Genomic DNA, 16,881 nt, shown 5'->3' with positions numbered 1-16,881 from the left:
GTTGTCAGAGAGGTGAAAAACCAGTTCCCTTCAGCCCACTTCCATCTGTGCTGTGGCAGCTCATTCGCAAGGGAATAGCACGCGAGATCACTTAAGCCACTGTCTCAGCTAAGACTGTGACAGCAGTGTTGGTAAGGCTACACAGAGCACGTCACGAGAGGGTTAAAAAACCTGCTAATCATCTGGCATCCTGGGGAGGTCTGGCTGCACTCATACGATTCTCCCCACAGCAGGTATAGAGAGCAGCTTTGATCAAATACAGAGTGGAAGATCTCTATCCACTAGGAGTTTGCATTCCTAAATTTAGTGCGCAGAGACACACCACATTAATTGGCTTACAGTCATTATCTTTGTATCTCACTAATGACAACACTGTAAACTGAATAAAGACTATTTAATATTCTTTCCTTTGACACGAAAAGACTGACAGCCAAAGCCAGAAAGATGGATAAAACACTATAAAATTACATCTTTTAAAATAATGCAGCATAAATAAACCATTTAGAATGAGACTGCATTTATTGCAACATTACAGGCTTTTTGGTGGAAGGGGGGGGTTGTGTTTTATTTACCCTGAGTAGGTTAGAATATAGACTTTCAGTTTGATATGAAAAACTACTATGTTGTGTAACATCTTTTAGTCAAGAAATAGCCCCGTGCACAAAAAGCTGGCATTGCAGTAGGTTGGAGGCAGAGATTATATAGCTTAACAGAAAAAAAGGAAGCATTTATGGACAGCTAAAGGATAGACTCACTGAATTAAAACTGAATTTATGTTGAATCATTCTGAAAATTTTCCTAGAGTTGTTCTTGACAAAAGATGAGAGTAACCAGCAAAGGCACCATGCTCCTGATTAAACAGTCGCGGGGGTTAAGAGGATGACTTGTTTCTGAACAGAGCCAAATAAATCAAAAGAGCAGCAGGCACCAATCTGACTACATCTGGGACTCACTGCATCCTTCAAAGAGAGGCAAAGAAAGCAGACTCTTGAGCCTGAATAAGCAGGGGCTCTGATTGTGTTTCCATGTTGTGGAACAGTGTGTCTGCCACCACACTTGAAGTCTAACGAAATTAAATGAACAGGTCATCAGGAGCACAAGGCGCTTGTGCTCTACTGAAATAAACGCCCCAAAATTTCTGTATGCTTTAGTAACAGCTTTAGTACAAAGCAAACCCAGGTATCAGCTCCCAACTCAGTGATGTGACGATCGCATTCCAATAAAATTGCAGATAAATCATCTTCTATAATAATGCCATTTTCTACTACAGTAAATTCCTTTCCTGGGCTCCCCTTATAGTGCATGGTTAGTATCAGACATAAGAGACAGAAGAAAATTATAGACCTAAGGAGTCGTAACAAAGACCCACTCACTGCCAGTACCTTAATCCCAAACATAAGTGATGTGCAACTGGAGACAAACTAACCCCCCTTTTTCTTTTTAAAATCTTTTTGCACACGAGTAACCTTAACTTCTGTGTTCACATATGACAAGCAAAAGTGACAGACAGTGCAGCCAAAACAGTTCATATATAACTTAGCTTTTTCTTTTTTTTTTTTTCCTTTTCTTTTTTTAGATAGATTCTCGAAGATGGATGTACCTGGGACGTGACTAAGATGACATCTGTGAAGCAGAAATAAGCCACAAGACTTCCAAAGAGGAAAGAAAAAGAATCAATCCTTCAGTTTCTGCTTCTAAAGGAGAAGGGTTTTACCCTCCAGGTGCAAAGGAAAATCTGGAACATCTTCACTTAGAGAAGCTGCTATTCAAACCAATTTCTTCCTCACCCTGCAGTAGTGCTTCAATTGGAATTATATTAGATGGGGTTTCAGGGCTTTGGAGGGACAGGAAGTCCGATACATCCATGGCACTTAATGTTTCAGTCTGTGAGTCTGAAGGGTTAACTATCTGACTGCTCTGCCCACATGAAGGAGAAGGGGAAGAAGAAGGAAAGGTCTGGGGCTGCAGCTGGGGAGCTGGCTGCTCCAAAGCTTTTGAATCAGACGAGGAACATTCCTTCTTAATGGTGGCTTTGTCCTTGGCAGAGTCTCGGCAGGCACACTGACACTGGCAGGCCTCCTCCTGCTTTATAATAATGACAGGAACACTGAGACCAATCTGCTGAACAGGGTTTCCTGAAGGTGAAACAGAGACAAAACACAACGGAACTACATAATTTCACAGCAGGGAGAGACAAATCATCTTTGTTAAATTAGACTGTATGCACCTTGCAGCAGAGATTGTGTGTTACTTTGCTCAAACACAATGGATAACTCTAGCAGATGATAAATAAGAAAAAAGTGGCAGGTACTCTCTGTTGATGAGCAACCTGTTCAGGCTGAACTCAGGCATTAGAAGTCTGACTGAAATTTTATTTTTTTTTAAACACACAGCGCAGTATATCTTTTCTCTGACAACCATTGTAACTTTTACAGCATAAAATCCAATAAAGAGTGGCATTCAAATGCCCCAGTCCCGATGCACCAATCTTTGAAGATGATGGTACAACATTACACCAGCAATTCTACTCCTTGACACCAACACAGGTATTTTCCCGTTCATTTTCTCTGGTCTGCTTTCCTCTCCCATCTTGCTTCTCATGCTTCTTCCTCACTCTTCCTATGCTGCTCTACTTGCCTGGCTTACTTTTTTAAAATTTTAAGTTTTAAACTTACCTGATATCTCCTGACTCCAATTTATTCATCTTTGCAATATAACAACAGTGTGTAGGAAGCATGTTATGGAACAGAACTTCTACAGTTGTGTATCATTTTGATGAATCTCACAGATAGTGCTTACCAAAAACAATTGCTAAACAACTGATTAGATTTATTAGTTTACTACCTGTTTCATGTCCTCATTTAAAAGAACAAAAAACAAATTATGTCCTTGCATTTCTGTCTTTTTTTCTTCTATATAAGTTCCATGAAAATACCATTTTTATGAATACTGGATCTAATTTGTGAACCTGATTATCTTACAAGTTGTTAGAGAAACTACTACAGGACAGATCTCGGCACAAACCTATGAGTCTACAGCAGACTGCACTTAAAATCTCAGGAGGGTAAAAAAATGAAAGTATTTTCTTCAACATTTCTGCAAGCAATAAAATCACCACAAATGCTGGTCAAGCTAACAGTACTACAAACAGAGAAAGAGAGAAAAGCAAGTTCAGTGTCAAGCTTACCTGTGTTGCCAGCTACTGGTAACGCAGTGGTAAAAAAAACCTTTTCTACTACTTTTGGAACTTGTGGCTTTAAAGAAAAAAAAAGAAAGAAAACAAGAAAAAAGTGTGAGTTGATTCCAATCAAATTTCTATTGTTCAAATTCTAAACAGATGCAATCCGAAGAAACAGCTATACGCTTATTCCAAAGAGAACACACAGGAAAACTAATAAAAAATTATAACATTTAGCTTGGTTCTGGGCTATGTTCTGGCTAACCCAAAACTCTGATTATTATTTCAGTAGTCCTAAAGATGGGGAGCAATCACCCTCCGCACTACATGCTTGTTAACACAGCTTGTGGTTTTTGACAGCTGAATGACTGAATTCTTAAAAAACTGCTGTGCTTGGTCATGCTGCTTGTACCCTCTGCCATTCACTCTTGATCATTTGCAACTGAGAAAGCCTGAAGGTGGCAACAGTATTCTTAAAGTTAAAATACTTGAAGTCTCAGCTATCCAGATTTAGTGGAGAACCAGAAACATTCTGTTTTCCCAGAAAACTTTTCATTATCAGGCTAAATTAGGAAGTGACAGATTACAAAATGTCTGAACACAAACTTTACAGAGTTTTTTGTGCATCTACTTGTCAAAAGTAATAGATTAAAACCCACATATATTCTCAGGCCATGTGGTGCACTGTCCTGGGTAAACCAAGCTGATCCCTGCTGTGAGAAGTCTGTCACTGGGGAAAAGAAGAAAGCAAGATTTTTCTGCACCCTGGATTTCTCTATCTATGTTAGGGGCTGCATTGGTGACATGTTTATACATATTAACATGATAAGCATTACACAATACTGCATCCTGGTTTGTATCTTACAATCACAGTTTCTTTCCAAAAGCAAGGACTCTAGGAGGAAGAGACATGGTTCAAACTGTTTCAAAGCGATGCTGGATATACTAACCATTTGTTCTTGGCTTTGCGGAGAACCAGTGGCACCATTTAAGATCCATTGCAAGTTTTGCTCTCCCATGACAATGCTGGACTGCAGAATAGCGGTGCTCTGAGAAGGAGTAATTGTTATAGTTGGATTACTAGTCAGAACAGAGTTCGCACCAACAGGCACAGTCTGAACTACAGCTGGCAGGGGCTCAGTGGCACTTGATGCTGTTGGGGCAGATGCCCCAGCAACCACTGAAAGTCCTTGTACAATGGGCTGTGGTGGTGTCTGAGTGTGCTGCAGGAAGTCTTGGTGACTGGCTGCAAACTGTGTGCTGTGAGGAACAGGCACTTCTGGGGATTGTAAAACAGTTGCAGGATTTCCAAATGCAGCTTGCTGTGAGCTGGCTCCTACGGAGGCGGGAGCAGCAGGTGCTGCTGAGGCTTGTAGTGCTGAATGCGAAGGCTCAGAGATGCCAAGCTGCAGTACAAGTGGAAGAGACAACGATGCTGAGTCTCCTGCAGAAGGCGGAACAGCAGTAACTGAGTCTGCATCGCCGTTAAAACCTTCAATCAAGGCAGCTGCCAGAAAAAAACAAAGAAAAAATATAAATACATCAGTTCTCATAAGATCTGAATAAACAACTTTTTCAAGGAACTTACCAGCTAGCTGACGGATTTTTTAAGTAAAGCATTACCACTTTCACATCTTTAGACTAGTGCTCAAAAACATGTAACACTAGACAGTGAAATCTAAAAGTAGGTCCAAATTCAGGAAGCTGGTAACACTGAATACTACGCACAAGCTGATTCAGCCTCATTAGCTCTAAGAAGCCTTTTTATCAGCGAGTTTGTGCAGCTATGTCAAGAGAGGAAGCTTGAAAACAACACTTATATGGAAAACCCAAAAGTATCAATGTCAGCATTGTACAACAACATGCCGTAAATACTCGGTCAGTTCCCCTGTCACTGCCTGAGCATTACACTGTCTGTGAATAGAATGCATTTCAACACAAAAGAATTTCAACACTGACGTTAAAGTTCTGTTTGCTACTTAGAGTTATGTGGGGCAGTAATCTTCAGTCTGAAATGCTGAATTAAGTACGTGCACGCAGAGAGGGAAAACTGTCAAAAAGCTCTCCCTTAAAATAGTGCAAATACGATTTGTACCTGTCTGCTGAGAGTCGTCCTGATTTGCAGTATGATCTGGGCTCTGAAACATAGACTCAAAGATGCTTGCTGGTGAGATTGTGCTAAGGTCTTGTCCATGTGTCTGGCAAATAGAAAATAAAGAGGAAGACATCAGATAATGTTACATCTCAGGTGTTCATAAACTTTGCACAAATCCCAGTCAAGCAGCATATGAGTGTCAGAAATACCTCTCCAATTAACCAGCCACCTTCAGGAAAGGCAACATATTTCACTTACCTAGTGTAAAATGACACTTAGTTTTTATTACCTGCAATCAAATTTACCAACATAATGAGCAAATCCTCACAAAAATAAAGTAAGTCCTTCAAAAGTAAAATATATTCTTCTGCATCCCCACTTTGTTTAACCCTTATTTCTTGCAATACTCTGTTAGAAACAGAAACAGGCATTAATTTGTTCTTGGCTGTTTGTGTAACCTTTTCTGGAGCAGAAAGAAAATAGCTCCGCTTAGATTACATCCTGGACTATGCACTACTGTCACTCACACTGCTCTAGGAACAGAATATATTAAAAAGCTGTGTACTGCTTCCGCATCAAAGCACAAAAGAATGAGTCTCATCAGTATATAATTTTCCTCCATGTAAAATTTAAGCTCAGTCAACAGTTATCAGTAAGCAAGAACATTATTACGGTAAAAATCAGATGCAGAGCCTTTAAAAACAGGTTGAATTAAGCACTGCATATTTTGGAGGAAAATCCCTCTCTTTCACTCACTTATTCTGCTTTTAGACAGAAATACTTATTATTTGTTGCAACATTCCAAAAAGAACAGCAATAACGTGTCATATTTACAGGCTCAATAGGGCATGTAAGAAACATACTTTTTTGTCAAGAGAGAGCCTCCTGCAAACTGCCACAAGACACACAAAGAAACAGTATTCAGTACATCTAAAACAATTCTATCCAAAGTCACTTATTCTGTGACAGACTACATCTCTTCCACTAGTGAAATAAAAGCCTAAAGTAGAGCATGCCAGAGGCCTGAACAAGTGAAACAGAAGCCACCAGCCATACATATCTAATCTGCTGTGTTCTAGTTGACAGGACAAGCACATTGCCAGAAAAAAACAAAACTCAAATGACGGGTGAGGCAATTCCAGGACAGTAACTCACCGGATTAGAGTTCTCGCGCAATTCTGAATCTGTTGATATGAGGCTTAAGTCACTCAGGCAAAGTGAGTGGCTTGTATCCTGTAAAGGAGAAAAAAGAAATTGAGTTATATATTGAAAAAATAGTGTCAGAAATGTTTTAAATTACTTTTTAGAGTCCATACAATTCTGTCTATGCAGAATTTCTTTTACTGAGTCTCAGTTCTAAAATCAAAGGAGCAATACTACCAAGCAAAGGATATCCCATCAATGATTCTTAACATCTCTTTCACATTACTTCCAAAAAATTAAATAACCTAGAATTTTAAATTAGCACAGGAACAAATCAGTCTATAGAAAATAAAAAAATTAAACCATAACAGTTAGTATTTATTTTACATGCTTATTACATAGTATTAAAACATTAGAATCTACAGGGAAAGCATGATAATATATATATATTGCCTATAAACGTGTCTCAGTACGTGGCATACTTGTCAAAGCAGCAGTAGCCCAAACGTTAATTTTAATGTGATTAAAATGAATAGACAAATTTAGATGAGCTTTTCTAAATAAAACTTGGCAAAAAAATACCATGCTAGAAGTTTCAGAAATACTGATCCCACTGTTTATTATCAGCACACTGTAAACACAGCATATGAGAATAAACCCTACACCACCACCTTGAATGCCAGCAATTTCAGAATTGAAATTGAATTCTCAGTTCAAAAAAGAGGCACTCGTAGGTTTCTTCATGGGAGATGGGGCACCAAGTAGTTACAATTCCCTTTGAAAATCCCAGCCTTCAATGTTATACCTTTAGAACAAGTAACAAACCAAATAATTTCTTCCCCCAAGTATGGTTTTATCTCTATCTAACACAGAAGCATTAGGAAGAAGTGCTACTAACCTCAGATACATTGTTATTGGGAAGTACATGATAGGAATGTCCTTTCTCATGACCTTTCATGTGACTCTTGAGACTATACTGTGTACTAAAAGTCTTCTCACAGCCATTACTGGGACAGAAGAAGGGTTTCTCCCCTATGGTCAGCACAAAACACATATAACAAACTTACAAACGTTATACCAGACACGTACTTTCAAAGCACCTAGGAAAGTAATAATATTTTATACAAACATGATTATTTAATGCCACTTCATGCATTCAGCATTCTTGTGAGTCGTGCAGATAAAAGGTTCCATTTTACCACGTGAACTGACACAAGAACACAACATTTAATTTTTATGCATCATTACTGATACATTTGTGAAACATGCTTATGAAATTCAAGACCTGTCAAGCATAAACGGATGTGCACAAATGGAATATTGGGGATTGCCCTGACCCAGGTGCAGGAGTTTGCACTTGGCCTTGTTGAACTTCATGAGGTTCACATGGGCGCACTCCTCCAGCCTGTCAAGGTCCCCTTGGATGGCATCCCTTCCCTCAAGTGTATCAACTGCACCACTCAGCTTGATGTCACACACATATTACATGTAAGTATAAATACATATTACGATTCTGAGAGTTAGAATAAACTGAATAAGCTCAATTAAAGAAAAAACAAACCCTTGGGACTTACCAGTGTGTGTCCTAACATGTGTTTTAAGGTGGTGGCTTGCAGCAAAAGCCTTTCCACAGCCATCATGCTCACACCTGAATGAGGCATCACGGAAGAGTTAGCATCAGGCTTCTTTGATGTGTTAGTAACAACCTTACATCATGCTTTGCAATAGTCCCAGGACTCCGAAAAGCAGGCCTAATGCTAATCTGTGTTAGTAATCAGGTATCTCCCAACAGCTGCTATGCATGCTACACAGACTATTGCAGGGCTCTGAATATGACTTTAAAATTCAAGCATGAAGTCAGCATTTGGGAGTCGAGGGGCTCCTTCATGGAATAAACATTGCATCACAGCAGAGAAGCAGCAACATGTTTTAAAAACATGCTCATTGTGGCACACATTTATGTTTAAAAAATAGCTTGATTATTCTTGCCTTTGAAGACAGTCATTTCACCCACTTTTACAGGCAACTGAGGGAGCTCTAGAACAAACATGCTCAAATGCTAGACACCTTCACTTTTTTCTCATGAGAATAGCTTTTAATTCAGGACAGCAATAGCTGCCTTTTGGCACAGGTGGCCCATTACAGAAGTCCCACAGAAGTAAAAATTGCCATCCGGCAACTTACCGAAATGGCTTTTCTCCCGTGTGTGTTCGAATATGCTTCCTCAGGTCACTGTGCGTTGTGAAGTATTTACTGCAGCCTTCTGATTCACAGTTAAATGTTTTCCCTGTGTGAAGCCTCTGATGTGCTTTCAACCTAAAAAGCATGCCAAAAAAATCCCTCTTATGACTTGCAGTATGAGGCGGCCCCTACCTGAGGCAAGCAAGCCATTCATTCAAATGTGCAGGACAGGATCAAAGGCTTAACATATTCTGAACTGAAGGTAACTAGCTTATGAAAGTAATTGATATCACTTCCGAAGTCCTCAAGCAAATCTGAGAATTCCTTGTGTCTGTGCACCATTTTCAATACTACTGTAATATAAATAAGCTAAGTATATCATCATAGGTTCTGTCATCCTACTCTTGATATAGCACTTCCACCACATTTTGGGGGGTTTATATTCATACCTGTACCTGGAAGAAGCTTAACAATTGTATTCAGACACAAACAAAAAGTAGATGCAACTTACAAAACAGCAACAGCCACATCTGCAAGAGAAATAGGCAGAGACTTCCTACCTGTACAGTGTATTGAACGCCTTCTCACAGCCCTGTACATCACATTCAAACGGCTTTTCCTTAGTGTGCACTCGAACATGGATTTTGAGGCTGTAGGAGGTAAGAAAGGCCTTGCCACAGCCTTCTTGATTGCAGACAAAAGTGTATTCCCCACGGTGTGTCTTCTGGTGAGTGCGCAGATTTCCGGCAGTGCTATAAGTGCGCGGACAGCCCTCAAAGGTGCACTGGTATCTCTTAACCTAAGAGACAAAATGCTGCATACTTAATAATTTTTAAGCATTTCTGGACTCCAGACAGGGTAGAACTGCAGTTAAACATCAAAGACAATGGATTAAATTTTGACCTCAAAGGCAAAAAAAAAAATTATTGCCATTTAATGATCAGATAACTTAATATTTCTGCTGCACTATGTGAGGAAGGAGTGGCACACATTGGAAAGCAGGCTGACCTTACAGAAGAGTAATCTAACAGAAGAGGGGAAAAAAGGAAAAACATAATTGAAAATGTTTCTAGCTAAAAATCTGATAAAATAGTAGGAAAGGACACTAAGAGACTAGCAAACCTACCCGCTATTCCCATATGTAGCACCTACATTTCACTCAGGTGCTTCTAGCAGAGCTACTTATTTATGGAGGAGGAAAACATCGCAAAATGTACTTTCACAACCCGACCCTGAAAAGCACTGCCCTGTGTGCTGAATTCCCATTAACACCTTGAATGAGAACTACAGTTTTCAGCATCTCCTATGGTCTAACCGTCAGTCTATTATTTACTTCATTTTATCTCAGAAAAGCAGCCTTCATTGTGCTTTGTTCTTCTCTTCTGTGTTTACTTCAATATGCCTGAAGTGTAATGAATCAAACAAGGTCCTTTACATCAAAAGGCAAGCGTTACAGATTTCTCAGTCAGCTACCTAGATCACCAGGAAACAAATTCATGTTGAACTAGATTTGGTAGCCTTCCTAGCTTCTGCAACAGGCAGGAAAAGACCACATAGAAGCTTCCAGTGTGCAAGTCATAACGCTTAATTAAATCTCATTCTCTCTTGTGAAGTAGAAGAAATATGCCATCTGATATGCTTGAATAAATTTATCTTCAACATTAATTATCAGACCAACGGCTTTCATTTGACTGTCGCAGTTGAGAAACCTTAACATGTAAAAGTGATTATAGAGCCCAAGAGAGGACTTGATGGTTGACAGGCAAGAAGCAGAAGAGTATTCCAAAAGTATTTCCATTGATTTGGAAATGTTTAGAAAGGCAATGCAAACTCACAACAGAGGAGCAGGAACTTGCAGATTTAGTATTCTAACAATCAATCAGGAAGATAATATAGCAGGACATAAGCCAGCAATTTTCCTCTTTTCCAAGGCACAAAGCACCTGTCTCCCAGTACCTAGTATTGTTGCTTAGAAAAGGCTGCAGACTGTCTTCAAAAAACCAGATACTGAACTGGGGGTTGATACCAGGAGAACCAGATGAACCTATACATAACCAATGTGTAACTTTTATGGGTTTCTACCCATCCCATGACTCAACAATTTATTTTTCCTTTATATACACCCATCAGAAAAGAGCATTTGATAATCGCGGTTTTTTACTACCACGGCTTGGAAGCTGAAAACAGAATAACATGGGATCCCTCAACCTATTGTCAGGTAAGAATAAAATCACTTTATTTGAAGTCATGCTCCCCTCAGAATAACAGAAATTTAGGTAGATATGTTAAGTAGGAGAAACACCAAAAACGCATCGTTCTTGGTGTGCCTAATTAAGATATTAATATTTTTTAATCCTTCTATAAAATAACTAATTTGATTAATGCTTTATGCAATATCATATAAATGAAAGAAACAATGGGCCCTCAGTAAAATCACTACGAGATCTGTAAATGGCACTCTGAAACACATTTGTGTTTTGTCTAAAAGTTGTCTCCCATTCATGTACTACAATGGCACAAGAATAAGGACAGTTGAGGGGACCTAGAACACATTATTTATTATGCTAACAGTTGCTGGTACTGTTGGAGACCATATCAGTGCTGTAAGGTCCAAAGGAAGGTACACACCTTCAAGTTTTGTTTCTCAAATAGTCAAAGTAACAGCTCTTAATGGTGCCAATTTGAGCCACCTGCGCTCAGCATTTCCTCTTAAGAGCATGCCGACTAGATCCTACATCAAGTACCTGAGAACCGAGGCATCCAAAGGATATTTCGTTGCACGCTTTCACTCCCCTCTCTCTAGATACACGTTTAAGGACTTCATAACAGTAACTACAGAACGGGGGCTAAAGCACTAAGGCACACGTTTCAGGGCTGTAACAATCAGGTTACTCAAACCCAGGCTCTGCCTGTCCAGAAGATCACCTCTAGAGTAAGGGTAGCCTGGGAAACTGGCTCTGCAGAAAGGGCAGGGATTGCAGTTAACTAAATGCATCGTCCCAACAGCTTCCCAGGAAGCACTGCAGTCATATAGTGCCCTGGCACAAACCCATACCAGGTATAATTTGGGTTCTAGATGGTCCTCCTTAAGGAAAGAAATAAATAGTCTCTCAGTTACTTCCAACCTATTTTGCAGGGGACAAAGTTGCCAGTAGGACCCCTTTAAGAAAGCTTTATAAAATCTGAGTATATAGGAGCTGAGTAATCTCAGTCTGTAGTCTCTTGTTGATAACACAATAGGCTGGCATTTACTTTCACCTTCCTTTGATAAAACCTTAGTATTTGGAGACTATTAAAGCAGGTTAGGCATACAAGAGATCCTTACACAGAGCATAGAAATATCATAACTATAAAGCTAGAAAGATGTAAGACAACTATCAAATAACTAGCAGTGGTTTTCGTCTTGGCTAGTACTGAATTCAGTTCCTGCCTCTTAGATATAGTTGATGTTAACAGCATATTGCTAAATGGAGATGAGTTGTCCAAGCTATTTATTATCAACACTTATGTTACTACTCGATTTGTCCAGGGAGAAACTTTACTCTCAAGTGCAGACTTGAACAGACAATTACACATCCAGGAACTAGTTCTCCTTGCTTTTCCAATTTCACATGACAGATGACAATCAATGTTATCCCATGGAATTGTAACTACCATGAAAAATATTTAGCTATTGCAAAATACAGTAGGGGAGGAAAGGATAGCAGAAAGAAATTACAGAGGGTGGTGAAAGAACAAGTATAAAAAAATCATTTTGTCCCAGTAAGATTGAGAGAAAGTTACCCATACTTAAGAGCCTTATTAAAAACGACAGTTCAGGAGCCTTACTGCCAAAACCCAAAAACTTCTCCTTTTTCAAAATATCTTGCCCTGTTGAAGGGCCACTTCTTCCAATCCTCACTACATTCCCATCTAACAAGGGAGACTGAATTTGTTCATGGCGTTTTGTTTTTATAACAGGGTTGGGGTAAAGGACCTCCTCTACACTTCACTGTAACAGCTTTAAATAATCTAAAAAAAATAAAGCTAGTTGAGAGATATTAATTCAATTTCTTCTGATACTACATTTTATTTAAGATACACTGTTTTCTCTTTATTTCTATACACACTAGTTACCTAGGTTTCCCTAAGCACAGGAAACACGATGAATTCACATGAGAACATGTAGGAAAATGTCATGTTTGGACTCATGACTTGACAGCCTACCATGAAATTCACAATACAGAGCAAATTCTTGCTAAATCCTTCTCCTCCTGTGCTCCAAGGTTTACTATAAAGTATTTAACTTACTATAGATTTGCTAGTCAAGAAATACATGATGCTAAAGTAATGGAAGTGGTGCACTACACCAAAACCAGCTGTTAATGTTTGCATCTGATTCTTCCTTGATTTTGTACAAGACAGTAATGAGGAAAGATGAAAATCATCAAGTGTTTAAGCTGAACAAATTATCTAGATGATAGGACCAACAGTAACTTGAAGAGGAAGAGATTTTGGAGGTCTTCACATTTTTATCTAGTCACTTTGCATTATTAGAAGCGCCATACAAAGAAGGAAACAGTAATTCCACTGTAAAGCAACTTGTCCTTAATTTACAGTTCAAATCAGGTAAAAGTTATCAATAAATATCCAAGCATTACAATACAGTTACAACATAATTAAGAAGTTTGGTTGTGTTGAGCAAGCCAAAACACAAGAGCGTAGACCGATAAAACACAGACACAAGGTCAGAAAGTACATTTTATTAGATGAGAAGGGGTACATTATCTTCACCAGGGATCATCAGATTCAGTACAATTTATGTATCAGTACTGAAGTAGGTGATCCCTGTTAGAGTTTTAAGGCAGCTGGAAATTAACATTTTACATACTGCATTACAGGACACTCTCCACAGCACTCCCCATAATACACAAGGGATTTGACATAGGCATGAACTACCTAAAAATTAAGTGAGGAGTCTGTTAAGCTTTTAGGTGTTTACAGTTAGGTCTAGAAGTCAAAAAAAGAAAATAATATTAATTATAGATTAAGGATTTGGTTCCTAGCTGCCAATGCACATATTTAAAGGAAGATGGCAGTAACACTTTCCACTTAATGGCCTGAACTATGGCAAAGGCCTTGCAGCGCACCCCCTTTTCTCAAAGGCCAAATGTTTATTTCACAAATTATTCCGAGAAGGATATTGCAGACAGAAGCAATACTCCCACCATGTTCTAAGCAAAATAAAACTTTCTGTAAAGCAGCAAAGCATTTAATTCTCTTTTCACATTAGGAACATTAGCACATCAAATAAGCACTGATTATACACATAAAATTATATATTGACCATGAAAGACTCGCAATTACAGCAGCTAGTAGTCAAGACCATTTCCATATGCAAACAGCAACAAAAAAGAAACATGGCAGCAACAGGAAAAACCACAGATGGCTGGGATACGAAGCGTACAGAAACAAGTTGCTTTGAAGATAAAGGCCGTGGCTGCATCACATATGGTTTTTGCAAAGGACAGTGAGCTATCTCTCCCGAGGAGATACACCAGAGGGAAGCTAAAAAGAATCTTAATTAAGCATTTACTTTAGAAGTAGGAACTAATTGTCCAATAATCAACAAGACTGGCAAAAGCTGAGCCTGACACACTGTGCCAAAGTCTACTTAAACTGCTCAGTTTACCTTCAACTCGAGATTCCCCTTAAATTGCTACTTTTTCTATGTCATCATTGAACAAAAAAGTTAATGAATTTGAAATAGAAGACTGTAATCACACTTATTCTTACAGACAGAATTATAGTGAGAGAAGTATAATATAACAACAAGAAGTTAAAGATAATTAATGAAGTGTAAAACCATCTTTTGCTTCATAAATGACTGACCTGAAAATTTAAGACCATAAAACAGTTCAAGTGTTAGAACTGCTACAGATGTTTTGGAAGTACCAAAGAATTGGACTGCTGACTTTTAGAGATGAGCCAAATGTTCAGGGGTTTTAGAGCTTTCCCCTCCCCATCTCCAGACAACTTATCAAGCATTTGAAACAGCAGGACAAAAAGAGTTTTTACAAGATGGAAGAATGTCACACATGCTTAGGGCTTATTTCCATCGCACTCAAATTATACTGTAACTCCCCCTGCCGCGCCAGAAAATTAATTCAAGAGATGGCAAATAAATTCAGATAAAGGATTTCATTAGGAAATTCCAGGTCTTACAAGCCTTTGTTAAAAAGGAGAGGTAAAGAAATAAAATCAGTTTAATTGCACGTGCAATCATCAACACCTGTTTAGCTAGTACACACTGTTCGTGGACACTGCAGATTGCAAGCTGATTATCCTACAAACAGAAAGTACTGATATGACTGACATACAAAAATTAAATATTTTAGCAGCTAAGAAGGTAGGATACAGCAGCTGCTAATGTGAATAATAACTGAGCAAAAGGAGTTCCTTAAACTTAAATGTTCCTTAGAACAACCCTCAGTCCAGAAGTTTCATAACTAATTGCAGAGCTGGCCTCCTATAGACCCATTTCCTCACTGCCAAATGAGCGAATATGAAGGTTCTCCACTAATCTAAATTATTCAGAGCATTCAAACCCAGCTTCCTTTTTCAGCAAGGCCTCATTTCTGCAATTCTCTCTTACACCGAATATCCATTACTCAAGTAGTTCATACTACTACCACTGACAATAGCACAGACATTTGTATAGATCACCCCTTATTTAACTCAGAATGGGCCAAAAAGTTGTCACTGTGTTGGTATTTCAATCAACTTTGCATTGCTTTTGCGCCTAAAAAGCAAGAATCCCAAGTCAGTCTGTACAGGCCCTCACCACTTTGCATGCTGGTAGAATTCATTAGGGAAACAGAAATAAAAGTAATCACTATTTTAAATATGTCAGCTGATTTAAGCTTTCAAAATACAGCAGAAGGTAGTCTAAAGTTTCCCTTATTTTTTTCTCACAGTTTCCCTGTGAGTGACAGAATAAAGCTACAAGTAATTTTAAGTTTGGCATCTTCAGTTTCATACTAGCTACTGCCAACAGTCTGGAATTTAACCTGTAACTTGGATGTGCTTTTCTCAAGAATGTGGTTAACCACAGAATAACAGAGTTCGTGTTCTTTTTAATTATCTTTGAATTCAGGAAATAATTGTCCAACCAAAAGAAAAATAAAAAAACACTAAAATCACAAATGCTACTAATATAAACGCATTTTCAGTACCATATTCTCCTCCTATCTAGTGTGTTACCGCATGTCAAAAAGTGCTTCCTGGCTGCTTCACGAGAAAGCAGCAGGATATTAAGAGTGAAAACTGATGACACTCGCAGCTTTGCTGCCGACCCATTAAGTGACCGTGGGAAACAGTTATGCCTATCAGCACAAAGCATTTCGCTCACTAAAACAACCGCAGATTTAATTGAGTGTAATTCACTCCACTATACAGTAACCTTTAAGAACAAAGGAAACTCCTGTCTGCCTCCCAGCAAACAGCTGTAGAAAAACACATTTTCAAAGCATTTAAGGTCACCAGGTGAAAAGGACTTACAATAAGCATAAAATTCAGAATCACGTTTAGCTACTTACTTCTTTAAGCTTGGTTTCTGGGCATTCAGACTGCAAAGTGAGTGTTGCTCCTTCGATATTTCTTGGCATAGGAGTTGAACCAGGATTTATTGTTAGGTGAATCTGATCTGGAGAAATAATATGTTGCACGTAACCCTGGGACATTCCTTCATGATCTGCTATTAAATGAAATCCTTCTTCATGACCCTCCGGTAAAAAAGGCAAGTGATCACCACACTGTCCTTCATCCTCATCATCTTCCAATACACTGTGGTCCTGCTCTATTAGAACAGTTGTCCTGTCATAGACCGTCCCAGATGATGAAGAAACCAGCCCGTTTTTATCAGCAAACCTCATCATATTGTCATCTTGGGTTAAATCGTCTTCCTCCACTTCATAGTAGATAACGTTACCTTCAGGACTGTTCTCCCCCATGGCTCACCGCCCCTCAGTGCGATATCGTGATCTTAGACCGTAACGACTCATCTGCAACACAAGGACGGGCGGCGGGGGGAGTCAGGCAGCTCTGCCCCGGCCGGGCCGGCCCAGGCCCCTGCTCCGCTCGCAGGCAAAGCGCCGCGCGGCCGGGCAGGTGCCCCGCGGCCCCGGCCGCCCGCCCAGCCTCAGGGCGGGTGCTAGTGGAGGTGCTGGGCCGTGCGCCGTGGCCCCCGCCCCGCGAGAGGCGTCCCCTCCCTGACCGCGGCGCTACCCCCGCCCGGCCCCATACT

The 16,881-nt window shown here is 39.5% G+C and overlaps 1 protein-coding gene across 1 annotated transcript; it reads right to left on the bottom strand.

Annotated features, from left to right (window-relative positions):
* Positions 1-1,743: 1,743 nt before the first annotated feature.
* MTF1 (metal regulatory transcription factor 1) lies at positions 1,744-16,588 on the bottom strand. The gene is made up of 10 exons (XM_009822233.2): positions 16,175-16,588; positions 9,158-9,396; positions 8,601-8,732; positions 7,991-8,064; positions 7,315-7,448; positions 6,429-6,506; positions 5,274-5,376; positions 4,129-4,685; positions 3,188-3,254; positions 1,744-2,135 (listed from the first exon to the last, which is right to left on the bottom strand). The coding sequence occupies exons 1-10, from the start codon at positions 16,586-16,588 to the stop codon at positions 1,747-1,749; spliced, it is 2,187 nt and encodes a 728-aa protein (XP_009820535.2). The 3' UTR covers positions 1,744-1,746.
* Between the last annotated feature and the right edge of the window lie 293 nt (positions 16,589-16,881).

This window comes from Gavia stellata, chromosome 29 (genome assembly GCF_030936135.1).
Source record: "Gavia stellata isolate bGavSte3 chromosome 29, bGavSte3.hap2, whole genome shotgun sequence".
Lineage (NCBI taxonomy): Eukaryota > Metazoa > Chordata > Aves > Gaviiformes > Gaviidae > Gavia > Gavia stellata.
This window is presented reverse-complemented; position numbering and strand designations above follow the sequence as displayed.